The sequence below is a fragment of the Aulonocara sp. 'chitande type north' Nkhata Bay genome, linkage group LG11 (genome assembly GCF_057382095.1).
Source record: "Aulonocara sp. 'chitande type north' Nkhata Bay isolate Kocher_YH1m ecotype deep benthic linkage group LG11, A_spYH_male_GT1.1, whole genome shotgun sequence".
NCBI classification, from domain to species: domain Eukaryota; kingdom Metazoa; phylum Chordata; class Actinopteri; order Cichliformes; family Cichlidae; genus Aulonocara; species Aulonocara sp. 'chitande type north' Nkhata Bay.
Genome location: NC_141354.1, coordinates 29,817,909 through 29,845,681, shown reverse-complemented (window position 1 = coordinate 29,845,681; position 27,773 = coordinate 29,817,909). Strand labels below are relative to the sequence as shown.

Here is a 27,773-nt window from a genome sequence, read left to right as displayed (position 1 = left end):
CACCCAGACCCAGGTGGTGTTTCCCTTTTCCCTGCGGTGGGGGGAGGCAGACCGCCCCGACTCCGCAGCAGCAGGAAGGCTCCACACTCCAGACCGCAGTCGGACGGCCAACTCCTCCTCCTAGTCCTAGCCCCCCTGCTCCAGCAGGTCGCAGAGAACGGGGGTGAGAGAAGACTCCGAACCTCCCTCCACCCGCTCATTGTAATGTTGATGCATGTGTGTTCTAAGGTGCATTTAAAACCCAGGAGGGCTTGGAGCTACCTGCCAGAGAGCAGCAGGTAAGCGCATGGTCCCTCCTGCTAGCCCTCAATGTCTACGTGTATTTAAAATTGAGAGGTGGGCAACGATGCCAGGGGTGGGGTGTACACCCTGATGGTACTTTGGACTCCGTGTATCGTGCCCACCCCCAAGATCCTATATGTATGTGTAATGAGAGTGTGAGTAATGTGAATGTCTAAGTTGTGGGATAAAATTGAGGCAGAGGCAGCCAGAAGGGGACGGGGGGGGGGGGGGGGGGGGGGGTAGCCTCCTCTGCACCCTGGTGACATACCCCTACTCCAAGGCCCTGCATGTGTGGGTGGTTGTGGTGGAGCGGGAAGAGGGAGGCAGCTGGAGATGGGGAGGGAAGGAAGGGAGGGGCAAGTGACCCCTCCCTGGGGCCAGCTCCCCCGCTGACCCCAGTAGGCACCCGCATACTCCGCGACCCGCCAGGGAAAGGGGGCCCAGGCCCATCCAGACCGGGCCCAGTGCAGCAGCGCCGCCCGGCCCCACAGAGCCTGGGACAGTCCACCCAACCCCACCACAGAGAAAACTGCACCCACCCCACCATCCACTCATCTTCCAGACTACATAAGACAATAAACACCCAGGCTGAGATCTTCCTCCACCTCTCCTGTATCTCCCCCTCCTGCAGAGGCAGCTCCTGAGGAGAGGAAAGCTCCTGCAAGATGTGACAATCTCCCCCACCAGTTGAAGAGCCCCCCAGGTGGCTCGACGCACCGGCGGCACCCTGCTCCAGGGCTGGGCCCCCATGCACCCACCCGCCCACAACCCCGGCAACACACCAACCAGGACCCAAGCCCCCGAGGCCCGGTCCGGGTCCCAGCCCAGAGACGGAGCGCCCCCAGAACCTCACGCCCATCCCGGACCCACCCAGGGGCAGCCAGGCTACCAGGTCAGTAACCCACGTCCGTCAGCACAGACCCTCCCCTAGCCCCGCTGCACGCAGCCGCGAGGAAACAGTCACCGGAGAGCCAACAGAGCCCCTAACCGGACATGACCGCTACCCCGGGTTGAGCCCCCCAAGGAAGATGCCTCCGGGGAACCCCCCGACGCCCTAAGCCTGTCCCTACCCCTACACCAATCACAACAGTGAAGGCGGGACCAAACTATGACCCCCCACCCCCACTAGGTGATGGAGCTGATCAAAGGAGCCCAGAGCAATTGATCTGATGTGGTGGCAGAGGCTGTATCAAGACTAATGTAATCTAATAGATAATTTCTATATTGGTTAGAATTAAGATTATTTTTATTTTTCCAGTTCATGAGGACTGTTTTCTTGGCTATGCATAGGGCAGTGAAAACCATATGGGCGATATTCTTTTCTGAAGTGACATTATCTAAGCTGCCCAACAAACACACTAAGGGGGAAGTTGGAATGTTACATTTCAGACACTTCGATAAGTCTTCACATATCTCGCGCCAAAACTTCTGAACTGGTGGACAGAACCAAAGAGCGTGGATATAATTGTCCGGTGAATTGGTTTGGCAGTGTGAGCAGTTGTTGGTAGACGTAAAGCCCATCTTGAACATCCGATGACCTGTATAGTGCACTCTATGTAATATTTTGTATTGAATTAATTGAAGACTGGGATTTCTAATTAGATGAAAGGTTTTTAAGCAAATCTGAGACCAGAAGTTTAGGTCTAAGTTAACTGATAAATCCGCTTCCCATTTTGCAATAGGAAGTGATATTGATTCATCTGTTTTAGAAAGCATTCTGTATATTTTGGATAGTAATTTGGGGGGTTTAAGAGTAAGAAATTGAACCACACTTGGTGGTGTTTGTAGTTCAACTTGACCCGGTTTAAATTTCTTTTTTACTATGGATTTAATTTGTTGATATTCTAAAAATCTTTTCTTGTTGATCCCATATTGTGTAACTAGTCCGTCAAATGAAATAAATTCTGTTCCTTCTAGTATATGTTCTAAATATTTGATTCCTTTATCACTCCAATCTGAAAAGTTTATCATATTATTGTTTTGTAATATGTCAGGGTTGTTCCAGATAGGTGTACGTTTGCATGGGATTAATGAAGACGCCGTCAATTTTAGAAACTCCCACCATGCTGTCAGAGAAGAGCTGATGTTGATGCTTTTAAAGCATTCATGTCGTTGGATGTTTGAGCTGATAAATGGTAGGTCTGAGATCTCTAGATTATTGCAGAGTGCTTGTTCTACATCTAGCCAAGGTTCATCTAAGAGGGTGTGTTTTAGCCATCCTGAGATAAATTGAAGCCTGTTGGCTAAGAAGTAGTGCTGAAAGTTAGGCAGTTCTAGTCCTCCTTTATCCTTGGTCTTTTGTAGTGTTTTTAAGCTTATACGTGGGGGTTTATTTTTCCAAAGGAATTTGGACATACATGAATCTAGAGATCTGAACCAATCTTGTGGCGGTTTAGTTGGGATCATTGAGAATAAATAATTTATTTTTGGTAAGACCATCATTTTTATAGCGGCAACCCTTCCCATGAGTGATATGGGTAGACATTTCCATCTAGCCAGATCATCTTCTACCTTCTTTAAAAGTGGGATATGGTTTAATTTAGTTAGATCTGCAAGCTTGGGAGAAACATTAATACCTAAATATTTTATATTTCCCGATTGCAGTGGTGTAGAAGAGGAATTATGGAAGGAGCAATTAATCGGTAGGACTGTAGATTTTGACCAGTTAATTGAGTAATCTGATATTCTTGCAAAAGAGTTTATCAATTCAATCACCCCAGAGATATTGGTTTGTGAATTTTGGAGAAAGAGTAACACATCATCCGCATAAAGGCTGATTTTATGTTCCACGTTCTTGCATTTTATGCCCTTAATTACTGAATTCTGTCTAATTGCTGCTGCTAGTGGTTCAATAAAAATTGCAAATAGTGAAGGGGAGAGTGGGCATCCCTGCCTGGTGCCCCTCAAGAGACAGAAGCTGGAGGATGTCTGGTCATTTGTTCTAACACAAGCTGTTGGGGAATTATATAATATTTTTAACCAGTTTATGAAAGAGGATCCAAAACCAAATTTGTGTAAAGTTGCAAATAGAAATTTCCAGTTAACTCTGTCAAATGCTTTTTCTGCGTCTAAAGAGAATATTGTAGTTTCTAGGTTTTTACTGTATGAGTAGTCTATCAAATTAAGTAATCTACGTGTATTTGTTGATGAGTGCCTACCTTTTATGAAACCAGTTTGGTCAGGATGAATTAAGAGGGGGGTTATTTTCTCCAGTCTCTTTGAGAGAGCTTTGCAGATTATTTTAAGGTCTACATTTATAAGGGATATTGGACGATAGCTTGAGGGATATACAGGGTCTTTGCCTGGTTTTAGCAGGAGATTAATGTTTGCAGAATTCATATTTGATGGAAGTCTGCCCTTTTCTTTAATTTCCAACAACGTTCTGTAGAAAACTGGTGCTAGAATCGACCAGAATTCTTTGTAGAATTCTGCAGGAAAGCCATCTGGACCTGGAGCCTTATTATTGTGCATACTTATCAGGGCTTCCTGGAGTTCACCTGGTGTCAGTGGTGAATCCAGTGCCATTGCTTGAGTGTCCAATAATTTTGGAAGAGTTATGTTGTCCAAAAACTGATCAATTTCTTTTTTAGATGGGTTTATTTGTGGTGAATACAACGTTTTATAGAAATCCCTGAAAATGTTGTTTATTTGTATCCTGTATCCTGACTTATCTTATCTTGCATTTAGGTATTATTTGATATTTTCAAACTTGGTGTCAGATCTTGTCAAGATTATACAGGTTTTAGAGTCGAATAACCAAAGTGTCTGATAAGCAACACTGAAAGCAATCAGTGATAAGGAGAGCGAAGGTAAATGTTAAAGTGCCCTATAAATATTTTTCATGTGTAAACACTAAAAAGAGTTTAAGAAAAAAAAAAAAAAGCTCACGGGAGATGGAGGGAATATTTTTAAGAGAAGAGAAGGTAAAGATGAAATACTTGTTCAAAACGTGAAGACAAGAGTCGGAGGGTTCTCACTGTTCTTCTTTACAAGACTGTACTTATGACAATGAATCACTGGACAAACACATAATGTTTTGGGAGAGCAAATGAACCCTCCACATCTCCTTTAGCCAGCCTTTATTAAAGCTTGAGCCTCTGATCCACACAAGCTGCTTGGGTTTCATGGTCCACTTATTACTGTATTCGGGGCTTATTTAAGGAGAGAGGAGGCTTTTTTTTTTGGGGGGGGGGGGGGGGGGGGGGGGTGGTTAGGGAGACACGTCCAAGAAGAGATGACTCCCAGCTGCAGGCTCTTCAGATGCAAAGAAAAACAGTCACACCAGCAAACGTACGCTCACACACTTTTCTGTGACAGAGTACAGCAGAGGCCTGATGTGTTAACATTACAGGCTCCATAAATCTGACAGAAGATTTTTCATTAGTTAGATGCGTCTATGCTTCACTTCCAAGATTGAACAATTCCCAGAGGAATCAAGTGCTGAAAAAAGTTCAGAAGGAGTTGAACAAACGTCCGTATCATGAAACATGAACTGTTTTGATAAAATGTAATTAAACCTTCTACCCCAACTGAGAAAATAATCCTCATTTGAAAGACACGGGGCTTAATTAATTTAAGGCTACATATAGAGGTCGAATAAGCCTCGTGAACTGAGAGTCTGTTTGCAATGTTCACCTGATAATCTAACATTTACAGATTGCGTTCCAACGAAGACACAAACACTACTAAGTGGTCATCAACACACTAAACAAAACATATCATTATGGCCGACCATTACACACAGACTCACACCAATATGAGCACAAGAAAGGGACTAATAAAGACAATGACTCATGTGAGCGTCAAGACCATGCACAGGCACATAAAATGACAGCAAAGCCTACATGACTGTGTGTGCAATGATAGGTCTGCTTGGCCATCTTTGATCTGTGTTTTATTAGAGGCCTGGGGAAGACGCTGCTGAGTTGGAAAACATGTCATGGAGCTAACAAACTCTGCAGGGAAGTGTGTGCATGTATGTTGTGTGCCTCACAATTTCATTCCACTCAAACTAATTGAGTAACAGTTCATGTCAGTGTGTATGTGCGAGCGTCTATGCAAGAGGTGGTGTCAGTGCAACAAATAAATTGCATCCTGTGATGAAATTCATTTGGTACAATGCTAATGCAGAGAACCAGTGCAATGATACACTGCAGCACCAAAGCCAGGTCTGAGATGCAAACGCTGTTTGTGAAGGAGCACATTCCAATCTCTGCAGTGCAACCTTTTCTGTGCAAACCCGTGACCTCAGCAAGGGAGCGAAAACAAGCTTCTCTAAAGGAACAAAGCAGGAACTACAGTCATGCAATCACAAGGACTTAAATATACAATGTAATGTAGAACATTTGCTCCAAGTAAAACTGGAATACATTTACGGTCCTTGCCAAAAAATTTTAAGAGACCGGAAAGAGGATCCGAGTAAGAATTCAGGAATGTGCGTTTGTCTTTTAATCAACCGTCCTTTTCAGCAAATGTCTTTTTATTAGATCAAGAACATTGTTAGACAAAACAAATTACAGATAGGAAATAAAATTTGTAATTATGCGTATTTTAGGTAATTAACTCATGTTACACAGAGAGGAAGTCTTACTTTAGCCAACAAAATATTTAAGATCACAGACCTACTTGTGCAGTAGCTATTAAGATGATGATAGACGAATACTAATTATTTAGGTTTACTTGCAACCTTCGATTTCATGTAACAGGTGATGATGTTCTTATTCTTTTCAGATGAAAATACTAATTTCTTTTTAAAAAGTCATGAAAGCAAACACATACAGCAAGAAAAACCCTAAGAACAAACATTAAACTGGATGAAGGAGTGTTTTGTGTACTATTGTTATCTGATGAGCACAACCCAATTTTAGGAAGTAATGCCTGTTGGATTTTGCGATTGCCACCTCCGTACCCAATGCCGTAAGAGTACGAGAAATGAGTGAATATCTAATGAGATCAACCATAAACAATCTAATTTTGTATTTTATCAACACAGTTAAAAACAAACAAACATTATTTTTCCTCCCTAGCTTAAGAACAGCAGCTCAAGATTTACTGCAACATGTTAGATAAAGTACAATGCTCGGCTGATCTTTATTATTTGTGTTATGTTCAAGAAATGTTTGCTGACTACTGTCTTCAACGTCACCTCTATCCATCTGCTTTCATGCTGCACTGTGCTCACCAGGCTGAGAGGCTCTCTTAGGTTGATGTCTCATGTCCTTCCTTCTTCCCCTTTCATTCTTTCTCCCTGCCCAGCTCGCCCCCCCTCACTTACCCTTTTCTGTGCTAAATAGGTACTCCAGTTTTGGAGTATTTCCTCCCCTCCCTCCCTTAACTTTTGTTCCATTTTCTTTCCACCTTTCAGCCTTTATCTCCACATGCATGTAGCTACTTCAGGTAAGACAGGTAGACATAGCACTTTACTAGAATTACTCTCTTTCTCACCGGTCCATCCAAAGAGCTATTGTGTTGCTGAGAGGCTTTGAGTGGCCATAGAGTGCGTCTGTAGAGATCAGTTTCAAAACAACAAAGCAGAGGTCTTGGGCAGTGTCTCCCATCTTGTTCCTAGCAGGTAACGACAGACTCACTACATGACAGGCTGAGAAGAGAGTCTGTGAGTGAGGGCTTGTTATGTAGACTGTATGTGCCCCTTTAGTTCATCTTAACTAGCCTGTGTGATCACAAGTACAGAGAAGAACAGAAGCTCCGTGTCTCTCTTGCTACATAATGAGTGAGTGCAGTTTCAGGTGTGACAAAGCAGGATAAGCAGTGATTTATGAAACTGTCTTAGATGGGCAAAAACGTGTCTCACCAGAAAAGAAAGGAGACACCAGAGAATAGTTATACAGTGTAATGATGCGTCTTATAACAAAGAGCAGCACCTGAGGGAAAAGGAAGAATAATGCACACATACAGTGACAAAGATAGACTTTTATCCTACTACAAAGACCTTTGGTCTGACCTGTCACAGATTATTAATGACTGTTAATGTACACCGCTTTGTTAGTTTGTGTTTGCGTGTGGCCCGCGCCCACTGATCATATGGAGACCAGAAATTAATCGTAGATGACCAAACAAATTTCATAAAGGCCCCGCAGATTATTTTCCTGTTGTTGTTTTAAATATTAATTCTTTAAGAACGCAATACATATGTCGTTTTGCAAACATGCACTGATTGAGTAATGATTTGCAATTTACTTTATTACATCAAACACACGAGTTGAAATAATATGTTACACATTACACTGAAGAATACTGTGAGCTGCAGACAAGATATTTGAAAAGGGATGGCAAATGCACCTTAAGTTTGGAATATTTTATGTTGAAGATTTAAGCCATATTCCAGTAGCAGTAAAACACCAATGAATTAAAGCTAACTGTGTCTGCACACAGCTTCTTCCTCCTTACCAGTCCCTGAAAGACATCCTCTGTCTTTGCAGACAGAAGCTGGAGTCTTATGGGACACAGAGCGCCATAGCGGCTGCTCGCTCTCCTAGTAAATCACTGACCCAGAGCACAACTACTGTACACACATAACTCCCCGGAGAAGCGCAGATACAGCCTGTGAACCTCATCACTCAGTGAGGGCAGAGTAAAGAGCGATGAGAAATGTCACAGGGGGGCTACCCCCACCTCCTTTCCTGAGTGACCACCACACTGCTCTTTAAAGTGCATCCTTCCTTTCTACTTCCTTTCCTCCTCTTTCCTTCCCATGAGGGATCAACAATCTGAAGAGACTGGCTAAGGTGCGCTGGGGAGTCCTTCACTTGGGCAATAGACCAAGCTTCAGCTACTTCAAAGAAAGAAGGAAAAGGAAGGATGGAAGAATCTTTTTTTGTTTTTTAAAAAACATACTATATGATACGTCTCATCTGTCACCCATCTCTCCACTTCTTTGCTTTCTGTCCTTTTTCCGGCGTCTCAAAAAACTCTCGTCCAGAAACAGATCCCATTACATGCCATTATACACACTCAGACTCTCTCTCTTTCACATGCACACACACATTAATACAACTGAGAACAGAGTGCAGGAGGTATTGTGGGTACAGATCAAAATTGGCAGGATGGTCTTTGTGTAGGCAGATTAGATAAAAAAACAAAACAAAACACTAATGGCATTAAGCCGATGGCCTGAAAGCCACAGTCACACTGACAACCACTCAGGGGAATACACACCCGTCCCCAGTGACAGAAAGAAGGAGCCACTGACACATCAGAGGCGGCGATCAGGTTTTCTGTTTTTGTGGCGATGGTTCTATATCGGAGCTAAAAGCTACATAACCAGGCACGTTTATTTTTGTACCATAAAGCCCAGAAAAGTATTCTCGAAACACAGATTCACTTCACAGTAGGACAAGGTCACACTGAATGAGGCCCCACATCTGCCTTCCTGACCTCAAGCTCAAAGTTGTAGAGCTCATTACTGTTGGCATAGTGTACAACTAGCCTATGTTCCTCAGTACATGTGCATACATGAATGAGTGTGTTCAAGTGTGTTTCCAGTGTCTAGAGGTACAAATACATCCAGATGAGAACATGGGAGTCATATTTCCTTCAAGAAGCCATCCACCTAAAGCAACACACACACACACACAACTAATGCTAATCAGGATTAGGTTTCATGTGCTCTGGAATGTGTGTGTATATGCGAATATGTCACTAGTGCTGGGGGAATTGTAGAAATTGGTAAGTCATCTGTTCACGCATGACGACTTTAGGTCATAGCGGAGGCAAAATACAATCCACTCACATAGTGGGCATGAGATTATTCTCGTAACTGAGCTTTTAATCAATGATATATTAGCAGGGTAGCGTTATGATGGAGATGATTACTTGGGAATTTTTCCCCCCTTCTGGTGCAATTTTCACAACAGCAGAGATAATCGATTTGCTACAACTGAAACTTCCAGCTTTAATTCACAAGCTAAAGCAGCATATTAAATTACATGTTCACTAATGGAGAAGGCTTGAGTGTATAACTCAGATGCAAGTTGATACAAGTAAAAATGGGACAATAATTCATTCATACTCCCAAAAACCAAAGATTTCTTTTTCCTCCCCTCAGATTTCCAATAACATGTTTGGCCACAATTAGAGCCCCTCTGGTATATCAGGACTGAATCAGTATAGTGTGTTACAGAACACAAATCTCCAGAGCGCCTCAACTTGTAAAGCAATCTCACACAGTGCTACAGTAATATACTAGTGCATCTCATCTTCCTCTTTACAATGTTCCATAGGTTCTCATTTGGGTTCAGGTCAGCTGATTTGGCTGGCCAATCACAGACAATAATAACATGATCAGCAGCATGGTAGCAGTTTTGGGACTGTGGCCAGGTGCTAAGTCCTGTTGGAAAAGGAAATTGACATCTCTATAAGATTTGTCAGCCAATGGAAGCATGAAGTGCTCTAAAAATCTCCCGGCAGTTGGCTGTGTTGACTTGGATGTGATAAAAAAAAAGAAAAGTAACAACTGTTAACATCAGCAAATGACATATCCATCCTTGCCACTGTTCCTTCAGACTCCAGGACCTTGATTTTCAAATGAAAAGCAAAATGTACTTTCATCTAAAAAGAGAACTTTGAACCACTGTGGAATTTTTTCCAGTTTTATTTCTTTTTAAACCTGGTAAGATGTTTCTGATACTGTGTCTGAGCGGTTTAATATTAGGAATGTGACAGTTGCTGCTCCTTTCCAGAAGAGATCAACCTCAGTCAGCTCTTTGTGGAGCTCTCACCAGTTCTTGAATGGACTTTTCTCGACAAGGTTAGGGTACACCTTTTCCTACCATACTTTTCCCTTGTAGTCGGCTTGCTTTGAAACGTGACTCTTAAAACAGCCAGCCTTTTCAGCAATGACCTTCTGTGCCTTACTGTCCTTAGAAGGGTGTTGATAATCGCCATCTGAACAGCTGTGAAGTAACCAGGCTTCTCTGAGAGAGAAGACTGGACAAGCTTTTATACTGCTTGATTGGCAATTTTCTCAAACTTAAAATATTCTAATAATCTGGGATACTGGACTTCAGATATCAGAGAGTTTTACATGCAATTAATATAGAATATAAGTCTATATTTTTTAACCAAACTACCAAAAATATATTTTCATAATATCCTAATTATTTGAGATACAAGAGTATGTGGGAGTGCATTGACATCTGGGATTATTAACATTAAAATAACTATTATTTCCCAAGTACTAACAAAACAGACACTGGATTAAATACTTAGACCAACATTCTTTGTGCTGTTTGGGGCAAAGTTTTATCTCACTATCTTGTTTTTAGTGTCATTCAGATTATTTTGGCATCTTGGCTCACAGTAAAAATCTCATACCAAACCACTGCCAATAATCAGTTGTGTTCCATTTGCTTACTTACTTACTGACATTTCCTGAAATGCAATGGAAAAATCGTACATGCACTGGGAGCTACTTCTGATTGTTGTTTCAGAGGCTTTAAAGCTCTCGTGACAACGCTGTATAAAAAAAACTTGTGCCAGAAGAGAAAAATCTGTGATCCATACTGATGGATTTAACCTGACAGTGAAGGTGGTTAGAAGTGCAGACTCTTGCTGGAGCACAAACTCAGCAGTTTGCATGCTTGCAATACTTTAAAATAAACCACATATTGTTTAGTTGATCACAGATGGTTGATAAATTAAAACTTTGTGTGTTTGTGTTTGAGAAGTGAGAAGGAGCGAGAATGCAGACCATGTCTGTGTGCCAGTATTTGTTAAGTTCATCTTTGGGAACTGAGCATTTTTTCCCCCATACTTGTTAGGTGAAAAGCCAAGAAAGAGCACCGGCCATATATGACTATCTTCTGTACTCATTTTTCCCCCCCCCTCCCTCTCTGCCTCTGGTTTTCCCCCCACATTGATATCTGATCTGCACTATTTTAAAGCACCTTCCATATTCTGGTTTTTCTAACCTGCTGAGAACACTGGCTTATGTTACACATTGTATGTCTCTGTGTGTGAATTATATGCTACCTCTCCAATGGATGTGTGTATTGAACTTGCCTTGGTGAAAAATACAGAGAGGTGAGTTTCACTGCCAAGGATCCAAATAGGGAACTTTGGAGACTTGAGGAACGCCCCGACCTGCAACACACACACACATACACACACACACACACGCACACACGCACACACGCACACACACACACACACACACACACAGAAAAGGAATGCATAACCTGTGAGTGTCTATTTCAGTAAATTTCATCATGAATCAGTAATTGCTTGAAATGTAACATGCAGATTTTCCATTCAACATTAATATTTAAATAACAGCGGCATGTTATTTCTCTAAAACCCTCGACAATAATATGCATAATGAAATGCTGTAAAATGACAATGATAACTTAAACCGCCATGAATAGCATATAAATGCGCTGCTTTGTAACGGCGATCTTAAGAGCTCTTTAGTTACATTGGCAACCATCTACTTGCCATTAACCTATTACAGCTGCTTACTCACTTTACCTGTTCACAGGCTCCATATCTCAACTTCAGCTATTTTTGGCTTGCTTATATTGATAAATGAGCATTCCTGTTTTTCAAGCCAGCTGAATTATTTTGTGGTACAAGCATTTTTATACGTTTTCGTTGTGATTGGTCAGCCTTTCAGTACACGTTTTCCAAAAATAACTGTTCCTTCCAAACATATTTTCCCCTGGGAGTACAAACTTTGGCCTATGGTTCACAGTTTGAAATGTCAGAATTACAACTAACAACAAGTGTTTGTGTCTTTATTTGTATTTGTAGTCCTCCTTTCAGTTTTCACAATGGGCGTCTTTATTTGCATTCAAGCTTTCTTGAACAAACACAAATCCTCTGAAAGCTCACAAATGACCACCACTGGACAATTTGTTTATACTTTTAAATTATGCTTCGTGAACCTACAGAAAAAAGTTGGCAAGCTGTGTAAAATGTAAATGAAAAAACTGAATGATTTGAATCCATTTCAACTCCATAGCTAATTGAAAACATCTTTAATGCTGGAACTGTAGAAAACTGTAGTGGTTTTTGAAAAACAGAATTGGGACAGCAGCTTTAAGAGACTGGAAAAGTTGGGCAATACTAGACAATCACTTTGTGGAGAATTTTATAACTGATTAGAAACTGGAAACAGTCAGGATGATGGCTGGATATAAAAAGAGCACCCCAGAGATGCTGAATCTTTCAGAAATAAAGATGTGGAAGGCATCATCATTTGTTGAGAGACCATATGGTCATAATGTTAAATAATTCAAGAGTGTTTCCAAACATAAACTACCAAAGACTCGGGGCATTTCATCATCTACAGTTCGTACTACGGCCAAAAGATTCAGAGAATCTGGAAACATATCTGTACGCAAAGGACAAACCAGAAAACTAACATTTTTCTGATCACTATTATTATAAATGGACATAGACTATTGCTGGTAAACACAATTTGCAGCTGTATCCACAAATACAAGTTAAAACTCAACTATGCAACCAGAGAAAAACAAACATCCTGACAAATCCACATTTAAAATTCCTTTTTGGAAATCTTGGACATTGTGTCTCTGAGGAACAAATGAAATGGACTGTCTGGCTTGTTATCAGCATGAATTCAAAATTCAGCATCTATGATGGTATGGCATTATGTGTTTGCATTGGTGCATAAAGTAAGGGCATCTCAACTTAATTCAAATGCATTTATAAAGCACAAAAAACTGAATAGATAAGAATGTGCTAAACATAGGAGCACAGGAGACACAATGGGCAAATCAGACACTCAAATGCCAATTAGTACAAATAAGCTTTGACTCAATGAAGGAACAGATTTGACTGTGAGGGGAATGCTGTTCCACAGTTTGGGGGAAACACAGTGAATGCATGACCTCTCCCAAGTTTAAATCTAGAGCGCAGGACAGTCAGAAGCATCCGATCGATTGAGCAGAGGGACCTGGAAGCAGCGCATTGATGTAAGAGGTTGGACATGTAATAATGAATCAGACCATGAAGGGCTTTGTAAACAAACAGAGCCTTGCACATCGGGCAAATAATCATTATTTCTTAGCAATATATGCAGGAATCAGTGCTACACTTGCTAACCACATAAAAATGTCAAATGCATTTTCAAGAAAGACCTCGCTTGCTTCACTAAGACAATCCTAAACCACAATTTGGACTCATTACAAAAGCATGGCTCTTTAGCGCCCCTGCAGGCCAATCTGTTGCAGAGCGGATATTTTTCAAAAGCCAATACAATTTCTAGGCTTCAAAATTTGATGTTCACGTAGTCAAATGACATGCAACTACATGTAAGTTTCATTTGATTTGAAAACGATGTTTTGTGACATTTTAGAGAGCTTCCAAGCTTTGTGAAAATGTAAGTGTATCTGTGTCTGTACCTTGCAGTAGCGTAGTGATTCCATCAGTGTGAGAAAACCAACACATGCCTGTTTATGAATTCCCTGTAGTTCTGCAAGACAAGAATGGGGAGAAAAAAACAACAACAACAACAACAACAAAATAAGAATTCCAATGATGTCAAACTGGTATTCATTTTTAGTTTTGTGCAGTGCTGTGAGGTTTAAGAGTTATGACAGTCTGGTGACCAGAGTTTAAATCTTAGACCACAAATGACTTCTGCAACTCTCATATGTGTAGATGTTTCTTTTGTGCGGATTTGGTGTCTTTAAGCATCTCCGTGCAATGCTTAATTGAAGTCTTACTCATTCCAGAGCACTCCCTGTCTCCATCCCAGACATTAGAGACAGCATGACCAGTTATAAGAAGGTTCACCAGGCTTTGACTGCAAAAGAGGGGAAAAGACGCATCAAGAGGGTGAAAAAAAGAAGAAAAAAAAAAGAAAGAAGATTTGCTTCACTACCTCCCATGGCCATGTACAGGATCTATGAGAGGCTCCATTGTGTCCTGGATCTCATTCCTTATATTTTCAATGCCCTGCACAAACAGAACCAAAGGAAATTAATGTATTTAATTTTTGGTTAAACTGATGAATGACGATGATTTAATGTAAAAAATCAAGGTCTTAAAATTCAGTAGCAGTTTCATTCACATCATAATTATTTCAGTATTGCATTTCTTTACCTTAGTGAGGATGACAGAATAAAGGAAAAGCAAGACTCCACAGCACCCCCTCCAGGTGTGGTAGAGAGACAGCACCTCCTCTCTGAGATGGGCCACTGACATGACCGTCCGTTTGCTGCAGGAGGGAAACAAACACAAGAATGATGTATGAAACACATGTGCTGGGCTTCAGGAGGTGTCAATTTGACAAATGCACTAACTGAGTTTGTGATGCCCAGATGCCCTTTCACAACAGGGCAGGCATCAAATAAATGAGAGGTTGAAGAATAATCTGATCTTTTGTTTGGAGCCACTTCCCTCCTTTGTTCAACCTTGGAAAGTTTGGTAGTGAAGCTATTCGTCTTGGTTTGCGTGCACTTCCTCACAGTGAGTCAGCACTGCTTTTTGCTGACTACCGTCTCAACTGCCAGTGCGCTATTTGATGAAATTTCAATATTTGTCTGGCAAACACACCACTGCATTTATTTGGCTTGTGTTTGTGTGGCAGACGGTGTGAGAGAAAGGTAGTTCTTTTTTATTAGGCAATCAGTGAAAATGCTGAATCAGCAAATTGTGAGCAGTGAGTGAGTGAAAAAGGTAACACCGATGTGAAAGCCAATTCTTGCAGGCTTAGATTAATCTAGTTGAAATGTGCTGCTCTCTAGTACAGTAATGCATATTGACATCTGTCCCACATTGACTTACAAAGTCCAAATCCCTCCAGAATACCAACAGTAATTACTTAATATCAGGATTTTATGGGAATTAAAGAAGCTAATTGTTATATATGGACAGAACATTTACTGTCACTTACTGGAGAACACTGTGAAATTGCTCAAAGCCAAGCTCCTCAGCAGCCAAAGCAGCTAGGCACAATAAAACACACAGAAACCATAGTGTTAGAGCATGTCACATTAAAATACTGGATCAAGTGATTAGTCATTAAAAATTTCTATTTAACAATTAAATATTAAGACAAGTCTTCATTTAAACAGTAAAAATACTTCTGCAGTTTCATTTTCAACGTGCATCTTTTATGGAAATGTGACAGACGTAGGACTCACTGGGTTGCTGTTCCTGTGGTGGCTGACTGCTTGCTGGCTCTGGCATGTCCTGTGTTTGCGACTGTGCCTGTGTGATTGTTTGTGTGCTAGTGTGTGGGCTCTGTCCTTTGGCCCAGGTCACCAGGCAGAACCCCGTAGAGGTGCTGGAGCAGACAGACTCCAGGATTTCGCTTAGCGTCGAACAGAGTGCCATTTTCTGCTCCTCCTCTAACATACACAAACATAAAACGTGCTTTAAAAAAAACAAAACAAAACAAAAAAAAAAACCCAAAACCAGGCAATTCAGTGAATGAGTTTTTTTTTTTTAAGAAATTACCTGACATTTGTCTCCAGTTGGAACTCTCTCTGCTAAAGAGGACATTTTTTAGGAGGAAAGCCTGCAAAGAAACAAACTCTGTAACCAAATTTGCAAGAAATATTGCATGGTGCAATGTGCTTTATCTCTTAGACATTGTTTGTCCAAAATCAGCAATCACAGACTAACAGAAACTAATATTTACTTCATTTTATACAAGTAACCATTTGTATGGGGCAGTGTTGGGACTAACGCATTATTAAGTAACGCGTTACAGTAACTACGTTATTATTGTGGTAACGAGCACGGTAACTAGTTATTATGCCAAAACCAGGAACGTGTTACTTGTTACTGGGATTTAAATATGCTCGTTATTCGTTACTTCGTGTGGTGGCTATCGCGGAGCTTCCACAGATTCAATAACATTTGCAAGTGGTGAATGCCAGCAGGTGGATGGAGGAAAAGGGAGGCAAGAGGAGAGACCCGAAGCGGCTGCCGGTCCGAGTGTCAGGTGAACTGAACTTCAGGTAAGAAGTTATGACCTGCAGTCCATCTGGGTCAGATATAAACCAAGTTTAGGTGGAGTTTATTTTCGTTATGCTGACTTTTTCGTACTGCGTGCTAGCTAGCATGACAGAGTTTCTATACAGCTGGGTGGGTGCTATGTTACTGATGTTGAACTTTATTTTGTTCATAAGGTTAATTATTAGAGTTGCCAACCGTCCCGTAAAAAACAGAATCGTCTCGTATTCAGAGAAAATATTACGCGTTTCGTATTGAGGTGAAAAGGAACAGTTTGTCCCGTAATTCAGCTACAATGAAAAAGACACAAAGCTGGAGTTATTCTGTGTTTACGCTGCACAGCTGCCCCTTTTTCCTCTCATTCTCTCCTCTCCTGTTTCTACTTCAATCATAAAACTTATCAGGGATCAGCGTATCGGCTTTAGCGCAGGTGGCAGAGCAGGTCAGCCACTAATCAGAAGGTCGGTGGTTCGATCCCAGGCTGCTTCCTGGCTGCATGCCAAATATCCTTGGGCAAGATACTAACCCCATGTTTGCCTACTGGTGGTGAGGGCCCGGTGGCGCCAGATTAATTTCTAGTACAGCTGATGTTTGCTGGAGCCACAGCTGTAAAGCTGCTGGTCATGATGTCAGTTTGGTTATGTGGTGAGAGGGAAACATGAAGATGAAACCAGGAGACGTCCTTACTGAATCATCAGAGCTGAACAGGTGATGGAGAAACAGGTTTACCTTTTAGGTGACATGAATGAGTTGAAGGGAAGTTATGAACTGTTTCTGAGAGACAAACAACACCAGGATCCTTTTTTTACTTAGCTGACAGCTGGTAACTGTGCAGGGGCGGGTCTAGCAAAGTGTTGCCATGGGTCCATGTAGGGCATTAACGGGGAAAGGGGGGCACAAGGAAATACTTTTCTTTCTTATTCTCATTTAAAATGTCTAGCTTTTAAAAAAATAATTATCTGAGTTTTTACAACAAACGATTGATAGATTGATGCATATATACCATCAGAACAGTGTACATCACTGTCACAACAGCGTTTGTTTTCATTCAAAGGCTTTATGATTTTTCCTATAATGGTGGGCTGGTCATATTCCCCGGGACGATTTTTTTTTTGTCCCAGTCCAGCCCTGTATGCAGCTCATCTGCAGTCTGGTGTTACCTACATCTTCCTATTCCGAAGGCAGAATTTCCGAGTTCTGAGTACAATCGAAAACACCTCGACTGCAGTTTTTGTGTTGGATGTAAAAAGCAGGCTAGAATCATGCGGCGGTCAACGACGGTCCAGGCATGGGATTTCTCTCGTGGAAATGTGCACATTATTTTTTTCCTTTCTATTGGTAGGTGGCACAGTGCACTTGTGGCAAGTAAGCAAGCTAGAAGACTGGCAAACTTGCTGGGTATCCAGTTACGGAAGCAACACATTAACAAGAGAATTCTGAGTAAAACCAAAGTTACTTTCCCTAGTAACTAGTTACTCTGAAAGTAACGAGTAACTTGAAGTAACTGAGTTACTTTTGATAGAAGTAACTAGTAATGTAACTAAGTTACTAATTTAAAGTAACTTACCCAACACTGGTATGGGGTGGCCAGTTATACAAATTTTATTTTTGATCAAAACAAGATGGTCAAGATTAGATTTTTCACAATATTTGTCTCACTTTGTCTTCTTTTATAAATCCAGTGTACTTTTTTTCCTCATGATGGGATCTATTATACTTTTCCTTAATGGTGGATGTTTACATAAAACAAGGAATATGTTTCAAAATGTGAGGTCAGCATATGTGCATATAACGCCTCTTAGCTAAACGCTCAGGTGCTCTAAAGTGAGCCACACATGTCTGGCTGTGAGTAGCCCTACCTACTGTTAAATAACACTCTGTGTTTTAAAACAGAAAATTGTGTTCAAGGGAGGGTAAAAGTGGCTAAAAATGTTTTATAGAATGTGGATAAACTGAAGAGCTACACTACAGCCCAGTGTAAGATAAAATACAATTATTTTAAACTATAAGTCAAACAGCTATTTTTGAGACGAAGACCACATCTCCTTTAAAGCAGAAAACCTTATTGTCATCACATAACAGTTGGGGCACATTTAGTTCAGTTTGCATTTATTATAATCTCAATTTTAACCAAAATAATTGCATACAGATATTTTATCATAAATGAGCAGGACAAATTGTCAGAAGGCTGAATACGATCTTACCTGGACAGGTGCAATTACAGCACAGGGCCCTCCTTCAAACTGCTCCAGTGCTGTGAGCTCACTTTCACTAAAAACAAATCCTGTGATAAACAGCAAAAAGATTTTGTGTCAATAACAACTTACAAAAACAAAACAAACAAAAGGATATCCAGCTGAAGATCTGAGGGCCACAGACAAAATCAGGGCGTAAACCTCAACAGGCAGGTAAGTATTTATACTTTCATTTTCAGTATTTTACATTTTAACTTTGTTTCAGCTAGAATTTCAAACAAAATCACTGCTTCCTGTCTTTTGGTCTTAAAGTCTGGATACAGTGGATTATTGCTTCATACCCCTTTTGGGGGAAATTAGTTTAAACTCTTATCAACATACTGAGAAAAAGTATCATACCTTGGGCCCATCTGCGGAAAATGGAGACAGACACTCCACTGGAGGGTCTCCCCCAAACCAAATCCACCACATCTTTATTTAACTCTGACATGTTAGCTTTCAGTGTTGGATGATCCAAAGTCAGTCCCTCTTCAGTCCAACAGCCAGGTGGAGAAAAGATAGGTCTGTTTACGCCAACTTGCTTTTTCCTCTTGCTGCTGACAGTTTACTTTTCCGGGCAGGTCGAAACCTGTGGCATTGGCCACAAGCTGCCTGTACACGACAGCCTGACTACAAGTACTGACAGCACACTGGCGGGTAGGAATGACATCAACGTAACCACAGAAGCCTACCAAGTGATAGAAAAGACACCGTGCAGTTTATGAGAAAAACACATATTCATGTTTCGGTCTGTGGCGGAAAATGTCCATTAGGAATGGCAGATTACTTTCATATCCTCGATGAAGACCAACTAGTTTTTTACTTTGGTAAATGAATACTAATTTATACTTCCCGGGGTTATAAACCAGCTAAACATCTACCCGTTACTTAACGGCAATTTAAGAATCGTTTATTAAAAACTGATAACTAGATAACAATTTTCTTGTTTTTGGCGACGTTGTTACCTTGCAAGACATTTAAGAAAATAATGCACCAAATTTTGATCTTAAGAACCGAGTTAGTTTGGTAATGTCAACAGTTAGCATTAGCATCACTACTAGCAGCTAATTTTTCATTGCTTTGTCACTCATTTACTTTGCACATTAAAACGACGGCTAGAATCGTTACATGAACTCGTAGGTTTTCGTTAGCTTTATATTAGAGGCCTTAATTACCTTAATACACAGTCCGGTAATGGTATCCTGTATTGATGAAATTTTCTGGTAGCAATTTCACCGTCAACCGCGTCTCTGTCATTCGTTTATTTACAACGGAATTGTGTGGGAAAAAGAGAAGAGCGTACAATTGACGTACTTGCCCATTGGTTGAAATCCAGAAAGTTCCAGATGCGTCAAGGGCTGCGGCGTCAGCGCGTCGCCTCAATAGTCTAGAGACTTGTCAATCATATTAAAGAACCCCGCCCATAAATGGAAAGTGGTTTAACCGAACTAAAGCTCTCCTTAGCAACTTGGAGAAAAAAAAAATATCATTATTAAAGTCTCGGAAATCTTCTCAATTAAATATTTTTTAAATAAACGGGCTCATACCAACAGGCATATAAAATATCCTCGTTCAGCGTTTCATTTTACCAGCTTTAGTCAGGACCTTTGCTTTTTTGGCCGCTACCCCTCTCCGTAGGAGCAATAGAGTCACCATCCGGCGCATGTGCACTGTATACTTTAAGCTAACTTTAACTTACTGTCCACGCGTGTTTAGAGTCTCACTTTGGGAAAAGTGGGGTTTGAGCCCAGGGATTTTAGAAATATACGACGCGTTTTTCTTCAGAATGGGTGGTCAAGCTAAGGGAAAAAAGAAAAATAAACCGAGGAGGAAAGATAACCGTCCAAACAGGGGTGAGTTCACTGGTTTATCATTTTATTTACTGTGTATAACGTCAAATTCGTACACACGTTTATAGAAAGGAAGAACTGTTATGTTTTGTTTTGAGTGCAGCTCTAATAAGAACTATTGTTACACGTGCACTTGTGACATCTCAGCAGATGAAGGATTTGTTGGTTTATCACCTCAAGAAAGGATGAAGGTAAGAATGCAAGAAAAAGCCAAGAAGACGACAGCGGAGAAGTACTCAGTAGAGCAACTCCTACAGAAGGTAATGTTTACTACATATCCACAAAAAAGGCAGGACCCAAATATGTCATTGCCTTAATATCCTTTTATTCTTTAAATTCTAATCAGCTACTGAGCTTTCCTTATGTACTGTGGTGTACAGACTGAAGAATGCATGGACAGTTTTGACTTTGAAATGGCCAGCCTTTTCTGTCGAAGAGCCCTGGATGTGGAGCCCACCAACCTGCAAGTTCTAGACATGCTGGGACACGTTTCCTCTGAATTAGGAGACACACAGAAAGCTAAAGAAATATCCTTTCTCGCTGCTTGTGTCCATAATTTTGTAATTTCACTACACTGCTGTGATAATTTCATTCTACTCTAATGCAGTGATTGTTGTGGCTTTCTTGACTCCCCTCTCACGTATTTCTACGTGCTGTGGAGCTTAGCCCAGATGTTGGCCACAGTAAGTACATGTACCTGGGACAAATCCACACAGGCCGGGAGGCTGTGGACTACTATACCAAAGGCATACAAGTCCTACTGAATACATTGGAGAAACAAGGAACAACAACAACAACAGTAAGTGATTACACATAGGACTACCCCTCTCTGTTTCTCTGGTTATGGAAAGTGAACTAGATGTCATGACTTTGTGTTCAAGGCTCCTGATTTTTTTTCATTTTCACAAGAGGGTGCTATTGGACAATGCATGTCTTAGTGACATGCATTGTTATGACAGATTTATGTCAAACCTATAAGCATCCTGTTGTTTAACTGTTACTGCAGACCTGTATTACTAATTTTAGATATTTACAAAACACTTTATCGACACTACAATGCACTAAAAACTATGAACTGTGAACTCAACTTTGAAACAAAACAAATTTTACACCAAAAATGTGAAAGAGTAAAATGGTAGTTTTGGAAATGGTCAGATGATGGTAGTTTTACAACTTCTGTCTTTTTTCCCCCTCAAATATAGTTATTTATTTAAAAAAGAAAATATTGCTCATTAAGCTTTTTGCAAAAGCAAAGATAAAATGTTTTCTCATTTAGAGGACATAATAATGTGCCATGCATTACAATGTTAACATTAAATTAGAACAAATGGAAGGAAAATAGAATAGAAGAATAAGGTTAAAAAGGTTAGGATACATTGTATTAATTGCACATGTATTAATGGTCAATTTTACATTCACTTATTCAATATTGTTGTTGTTTAACTTTGTGACACCATGTTTATTAATATCATTGTGAGGTCTCTTTATTACTCTCATTCAGATGTCTTAAATATATTAGCTAGAAGTGTCACTTCTAGCTATATAAGTGTGTCAGTACTCAATAACTGTGACAATGAGTCAACATGAACAGAGCAATGACTCTGAAAGTAAATTGGATAAATTTAATTCACGCAGTTTGCAACTCTGATGTTACTGCTTCCTTCCTGCTGTGACATGTTAATATGATTTCAGAGGAAAAGGCTTATTCAGATGGTGTCCCTTTTTATTCTGATCATATCAAAAAGAAAACCTGTCTTAGATTCTGTTTCATATAAGTCTCGTTCAGTCTCTTTTGATTTGTAATGAGTAATATGAACTTTAGAAACTAAAGAAGTCTGCCCTTTGATTCATTCAGGCTCTGGCTGGAGCTGCTGCCCCACCAGATGAGGACCCCGAACTCCCCACAGAGAAGGATGTTAGTGTAGCCTACTGCTCCATCGCTGAGATTTACTTAACAGACCTCTGGTACTGGAGCACACAGAGTTATGCACTTGACACTGATAGGCCTGCCTTTGGTAATATTTTGAGATTTTCTTTTTCTGTGTGTGTGTGTGTGCATGTAGCATGGAGGAGGGGGCTGCCGACAAGTGCAGGGAGTTCATAGAGAAAGCATTACAGTATCGCCATGACAACCCAGAGGCTCTACAGCTTATGGCCAGTTACCTGTTCAGTACAGAGAGAAACCAGGTCAGTCCTCTCTCTCTCTCTCTCTCACGCACACACACTTGAGATGAGTTATCACCACATTAAAGCGGGAATCTGCTGAGTTAATTATTCTGAATCGTATGCGATTAATCAGCAGATGGACAGGTCATGCCGATAGGAATGTTAATTACTGGGCGGATCATTAAGGTCATGCAGTCATCTGCTAAAAAGAGAAAAGATGAGGGAAAAGCATATTGGACTAAATTTAGAAAACATTCCACAGGACCTTTTGAGTGTAACATTTGACAGTGAGTTTAGAACAATATCCTAAATAAACTTTCTGTATTTTTACATTACATGTATATTTGTGCATGCGGGAGACATTGCTAAATGAAGAGCATCTTAAACCACTGTTAATAGAAGGCATTCAAGGCAAAGGCTTTTTTGAAAGTATTTAAACATGTTTATTGTTTACTTGAAATGTAATCTAATTGAAATATGGCCTTAAATTACCACGTGGAAGTATTTGTTGGCAGTGCTGTCTGCCTCAATCATCCTCAACATGCACTGATGATACAACGAACAACATTCAGTTCACCTACCACTGTTTTTTGCAAGCTATATGTAATGGGCATTTTCAAACCTCTGTACTGTCTCTCCATACTCTCCATGCACTCATATCACCAAACTGAGCAGCGAAGGATCTGTAATACTACCTGTAAGCTGTAGGGGTCAGGCTGGTTCCAGTCTCACTTCACACCTTTCCACATCCTGTGACAAAGTCTCTTTTTCTTTTTAATTTTTTCTAAGAAACAAGAAAAAATAAATTGTTCCCAAATTAATCCAGGGGTTCTTGGTTTCTGTAGAAAATCCAATAGCTAGTCTGTGGAAGTAAATTATACAGTGGGATTAGTCTGTAGGAACTGATTTGTGTGAAGAGTGCATTCTCCAATTACTAACCCTTACTCCTTACTTACTCCTAACCCTTGCATAAGAAATGAAATGCATATTTTTTATAAAGCTTTTTATATTTATATGCTCTTTTTCTGTGTTCAGGAAGGCAAAGATTACCTGTTGAAGAGTGTTGGAATGTGGCTACCTGCGCTTAAACAGAGAGCAGCTTCGTCCAGCGCAGGGGAAGACATTCAGGTAGGCTGTAGCTGTGGGCTGGTATTTGTCTCACTTCCACCAGCCCCAGTAAGATCCTGGTTTATTTATAAAGCCCCTTTAACTAACAAGATTTTCACAGCATGCTATGCTTTATGCGCAAATATAAGGACAGCTGTACAGATTAAAAACAAAAAAGTAAGAGATAAAGAGGGAATGATAGAAGATGAAAGGTGGAGCACAGACTTCACAAACCTGTATGTATTTGTGTTAGAGTGCACAGAGAGAAAGCAAATAATAAATTCAACACCAGGAAGGGTTTTAAAGTATAAACAAGCAAAGTACAACGTGGAAATTGATAAAGGAAAAATGGCTATAATGTCAAAGCTGGATGGGCTTTGAATAGCTCAAAATAAATTGCAGATTCAAATAATAAAAAAAGTGATGTAAGAGGGTTTGGTGTGATGATTTGATACAATAATCCCAGTGACACCACTCTTATGACTCTTATCTTCGGGAGCAGGTTGATGTGAACACAGCCTGCTGACACTTTGGCTGTGATTAACAGCCACATAGCTGAAGAACGTTTTGTACCTTGAAATTGGATTGTGTTATTATCAGACAAAAGAAGAACTATGTTTGTGGATGCCTGTGAAAGCACTTACTGCAGAGGTGGTTGTATTGTCCTTGTTTTTTGTCTTCTTTCTTTCTCTCCTTCAGAATGAGATCCCTCCGTATGAGTCTCGCATCACCACAGCCAAACTGCTCATTGAGTCAGAGGAGTACGAGGTAAAATGTTTGCTGTGTCGTGCTCGTACACTCCCTTGTTGTTGTTGGTCTGTGTTTGTTTCGTGGTGGGAGGGCAGCCTGGCATTTTTTGCGTGTGCGCACATCTGTGTGTTTGTATGCTTTCCTTTCTGGTGAATAGCACTGAAGGTGGGAAGGCCATGCCTGGTCTTTATCCCCTCTGGAGTTTAGTGTCAATAATTGAAGAGTGGTATTTACAAAAAGGGATAGGGCTAAGGGGGGCACACAAGGGTGGAGGGATTGGGAGGAAGAGTAAAATAAAAAAAAAATAAAAAAATTGAAGCTGTGGTCTGATGAATTGCGGCCATATCTCGAAACAGCATACTTCTCTACTAAATCACTCAGGAATTTCTGGTATTAATGGCCTTGATTTCAGTGGCTCACTGCCTTCAGTTCAGAGCTAAAACTCCTAACGCTGTCATTAACGCTTGAAGTCATTTTCGGTGATTACCGCCACACCAACAGCAGTTTAGCTACTTTCTATTGTGATCCAATGATTAATTTTCAGTCACTCTTGTTGGGTGGTTTATGGTTATTACTTACGGGAAATGAGAACAGTGTCCTTTTTCCCCCCCTTTTTTTTCTCCTCTTCCCCCTCCTCACACCCAAATAGCTCAGCTGCAGTTATATCTTTGGGTGCATGTGCGCGGGAGATGGGCTGTCAGGTGTATCAGTAAAATGACAACGTCTCGGTCCACAGTTTCTGACATGTCGTTTGTCTTCATCCTGCTGTTGGTGTCATGAAACCCGAACCACAAACCGCACCCATTCCTACTGCTTTATAACGTCAAATATTTTGCCATGTGCTCAAGTATGTGTACACACACACACACACACACACACACACACACGCACGTACGTGAAGGGCTATTTGGAGTTTCTGGCAATTGCATTTAAGGGTGAAAGTAGAGTAAAGGCAAACAATCTTCTGTCTGTCTCTCCCAGCCTGGGATTTGGGACTTGGATTTGATAGGATCCTCTCAGCTCTTTGCTTCCGGTACTTCTCTGTCACACATACTCACACACACATTCTCTCACTTTCACATTTAGCATCTCTCACTTAGAAGGATCTATGCACAGTTTTATGCTCTTTGTAAACTTTGCGTAAAGTTGTTTACTTCCAGTAGAGTTATTAGTTGGAAGGCTGTCTTTCGAAAATGGTGCCAGAATATAACCAATTGTCTCTTTCTCCCCATTGAATAATTTGTTTGGTCCCCAAAGCTGGGCCAAGGCTTTGAAATTTGCATTAATATATTTGCCAAAAAATAACCCCAAACATATTAAATAATTTTTTTTCTTTGTTTGTTTTCTGTAACTGCATACAGCAACGTCTAGTAAATAAATGTTAATTTTAGAATGGCACAAGGTGTAGCGGTACTACCATGTTCTTTGGCAGAAACTTCATCTCATGGTCTTTGTCTGTACTTTTGTGTTATGTGGATTGAATTCAAATTAACTAGGCCACAATAAGGCAGTGTTAGTGTGGTTATTATAGTGCATAGTGGTGGGAAATAGAAGTTTACTCAAAGTCTCCACTCTTCCCCAGAAGTCTCCACTGTCTGGTCTTATTTTCCACCCCACAAATTCAGATCAGCACCAAAATTGAGCGGGTTCTTTCTTTGCCTTATGCTCTATCTCCCTCCACCAATTCTCATCAAAATGAGAAAGATTTTGCTGAAAAACACTGGGAAGATGTTTTCAAGACAAACTGTCTTTAGTGGGTAGACACTGTCACATCTCTTGGGCACTTTACTAGGTCATAGACCCGTCTCCCCACCGTCTTAAAACTCAAGGTTTCTTATGAGGGTAGGTGGTTGTCATTAAAAAGCGTCAGCAATAATAATGTCAAACTCAGAGCATGTGCAAATATTACAGTTGATTTATTTTTAAAATACATAGTTATCTTTTATAATAAAAATTTTGTCAAGACTGTGGCTTTCAGTTCTTTTTTGGAGGAAATCTTTAAAAATAAAAAACCTTTGCCACATGAAAAGCTGAATGTGATAGTAAATTTGACTGAGAAAGGGATAAGAGCATGAAAACCATGACATAGGCTGGTTGTACTTGTGCTCCATTGTGCGATTGTCTTGTTTACTTTAAAAAATGTGATAGAAAACATACCAAACACACCGTGTTAATAAATTCATGAAAACATCAGTTTCACAATTGCTGCTCTTCTCTTCAGTCAGCTGTTTCTGCAAAACATGGATCTGTGCCACTTAAATTAGAAGAGGAGAAAAAAGTCACCAAAAAGGCTTTTGCGAGTCTTTTTTTCCTCCCTCTTTTGATTAGTTGAATAACTGCCAAGTTTGTTTGTGATTTCCAGAATGGAAATAGATTAAGAGCGCACGAGGGTGCTTGAAAGCAAAAGAAGTGAGAAGTGAGACAAATGTGTTGGTTTTATTGTCAAATATCCCCATATTTGTGAGAGCGCTTGCAGTGCTTAAACAGGTTTGTTATTGGTTTGATTGATGGAAAATTAATTAGGTTTTCATTTGGTTTTTGTCATTTGTCTTCATTAATGTTTGGTTCCAGCGTTTAATATGGGATACTTTGCTGCTGTTAAAAATCTTTAATCTGAATATATCTGATATTTTCAAGCAGTTTGAAGACCATGTTTTCTGAGGTTTCCTGATGTTTTATAGAATAAACTCTAAACAGTTTAATGCAATCAGTGTGGAGATGATTGGTTGCTTACTTGTTTGTTTATCAAGCAAAAATACCAACTATCATATGGTGCCCATCTTTTCCAATATGAGGGTCTCTGTAGTATATGGTAGGAAATATCATTAAAATAGTCACATCAGTCTTCAAGTTTGTTGACCTTTGAATGGGAGTGGGGGCATCAGTGATTTATAGGAATTATGTTAATATATATATATTATTTACATACATAATTTATTTTGCTTTATTCTTCTATGGCATAGTTTGCACAAGGTGCTGCAAACATTTTAGACCAGACATCTCTGAATCTGCTGTTCCATCCCACAGGTGCTCTGTTGGATTGAGAGCTGTTGACTGTGGAGGCCATTTGAATGTATTGCCATGTTCAACAAACCACTGGGGTACACCGTGTTGTTCACATAAAGGAATTTACATGGTCACTAACAATACTTGGGTAGGCTATGATATTTAAATGAGGCTCAGGGGCCCAAGGCATATCAAGAAAATATCTCCCACACAATACACCACCACTTATCTTAGCATATCTTATCTTCTCATCAGACCAGGCTGTGTTTTTTCCAATCCTGGGTTGTTCAGTTTTGATGAGACTATGCACATTTTCCGTTTCCTGTTCTTAACTGACAGGAGAGACACCAGGCCTGGCCTTCTGTTTCTCTTCTGCATACTTTGGGTGTCATAAGTGGTTGTTTGAGTTACTGTTGTCTTTTTATTAGCTTGA

The 27,773-nt window shown here is 40.4% G+C and overlaps 2 protein-coding genes across 5 annotated transcripts in view; one reads left to right on the top strand and one right to left on the bottom strand.

Moving 5' to 3' along the window:
* mindy3 (MINDY lysine 48 deubiquitinase 3) overlaps positions 1–20,309 on the bottom strand; it is a 31,029-nt gene extending 10,720 nt beyond the window's left edge. Inside the window, exons 1-11 of one of the 2 annotated variants that reach the window (XM_086311933.1) lie at positions 19,776–20,309; positions 18,822–19,149; positions 18,432–18,511; positions 15,727–15,787; positions 15,411–15,617; positions 15,161–15,212; positions 14,368–14,482; positions 14,147–14,220; positions 13,989–14,068; positions 13,665–13,735; positions 11,302–11,382 (exon numbers count right to left, since the gene is read on the bottom strand). In XM_086311933.1, the coding sequence (XP_086168059.1) occupies positions 11,302–11,382; positions 13,665–13,735; positions 13,989–14,068; positions 14,147–14,220; positions 14,368–14,482; positions 15,161–15,212; positions 15,411–15,617; positions 15,727–15,787; positions 18,432–18,511; positions 18,822–18,912 (912 nt within the window). In that variant the 5' untranslated portion in view covers positions 18,913–19,149; positions 19,776–20,309. Of the gene's footprint in view, positions 1–11,301; positions 11,383–13,664; positions 13,736–13,988; positions 14,069–14,146; positions 14,221–14,367; positions 14,483–15,160; positions 15,213–15,410; positions 15,618–15,726; positions 15,788–18,431; positions 18,512–18,821; positions 19,150–19,636 lie in introns of both variants that reach the window. The other variant, XM_086311932.1, reaches the window with a different exon arrangement.
* Positions 19,863–27,773, top strand: part of LOC147319367 (uncharacterized) — a 28,303-nt gene continuing 20,392 nt past the window's right edge. Inside the window, exons 1-8 of one of the 3 annotated variants that reach the window (XM_086311931.1) lie at positions 19,863–20,314; positions 20,459–20,571; positions 20,692–20,838; positions 20,952–21,104; positions 22,167–22,276; positions 22,375–22,498; positions 23,513–23,605; positions 24,284–24,352. In XM_086311931.1, the coding sequence (XP_086168057.1) occupies positions 20,125–20,314; positions 20,459–20,571; positions 20,692–20,838; positions 20,952–21,104; positions 22,167–22,276; positions 22,375–22,498; positions 23,513–23,605; positions 24,284–24,352 (999 nt within the window). In that variant the 5' untranslated portion in view covers positions 19,863–20,124. Of the gene's footprint in view, positions 20,315–20,458; positions 20,572–20,691; positions 20,839–20,951; positions 21,111–22,166; positions 22,277–22,374; positions 22,499–23,512; positions 23,606–24,283; positions 24,353–27,773 lie in introns of all 3 variants that reach the window. The other 2 variants (XM_086311929.1, XM_086311930.1) reach the window with 2 other exon arrangements.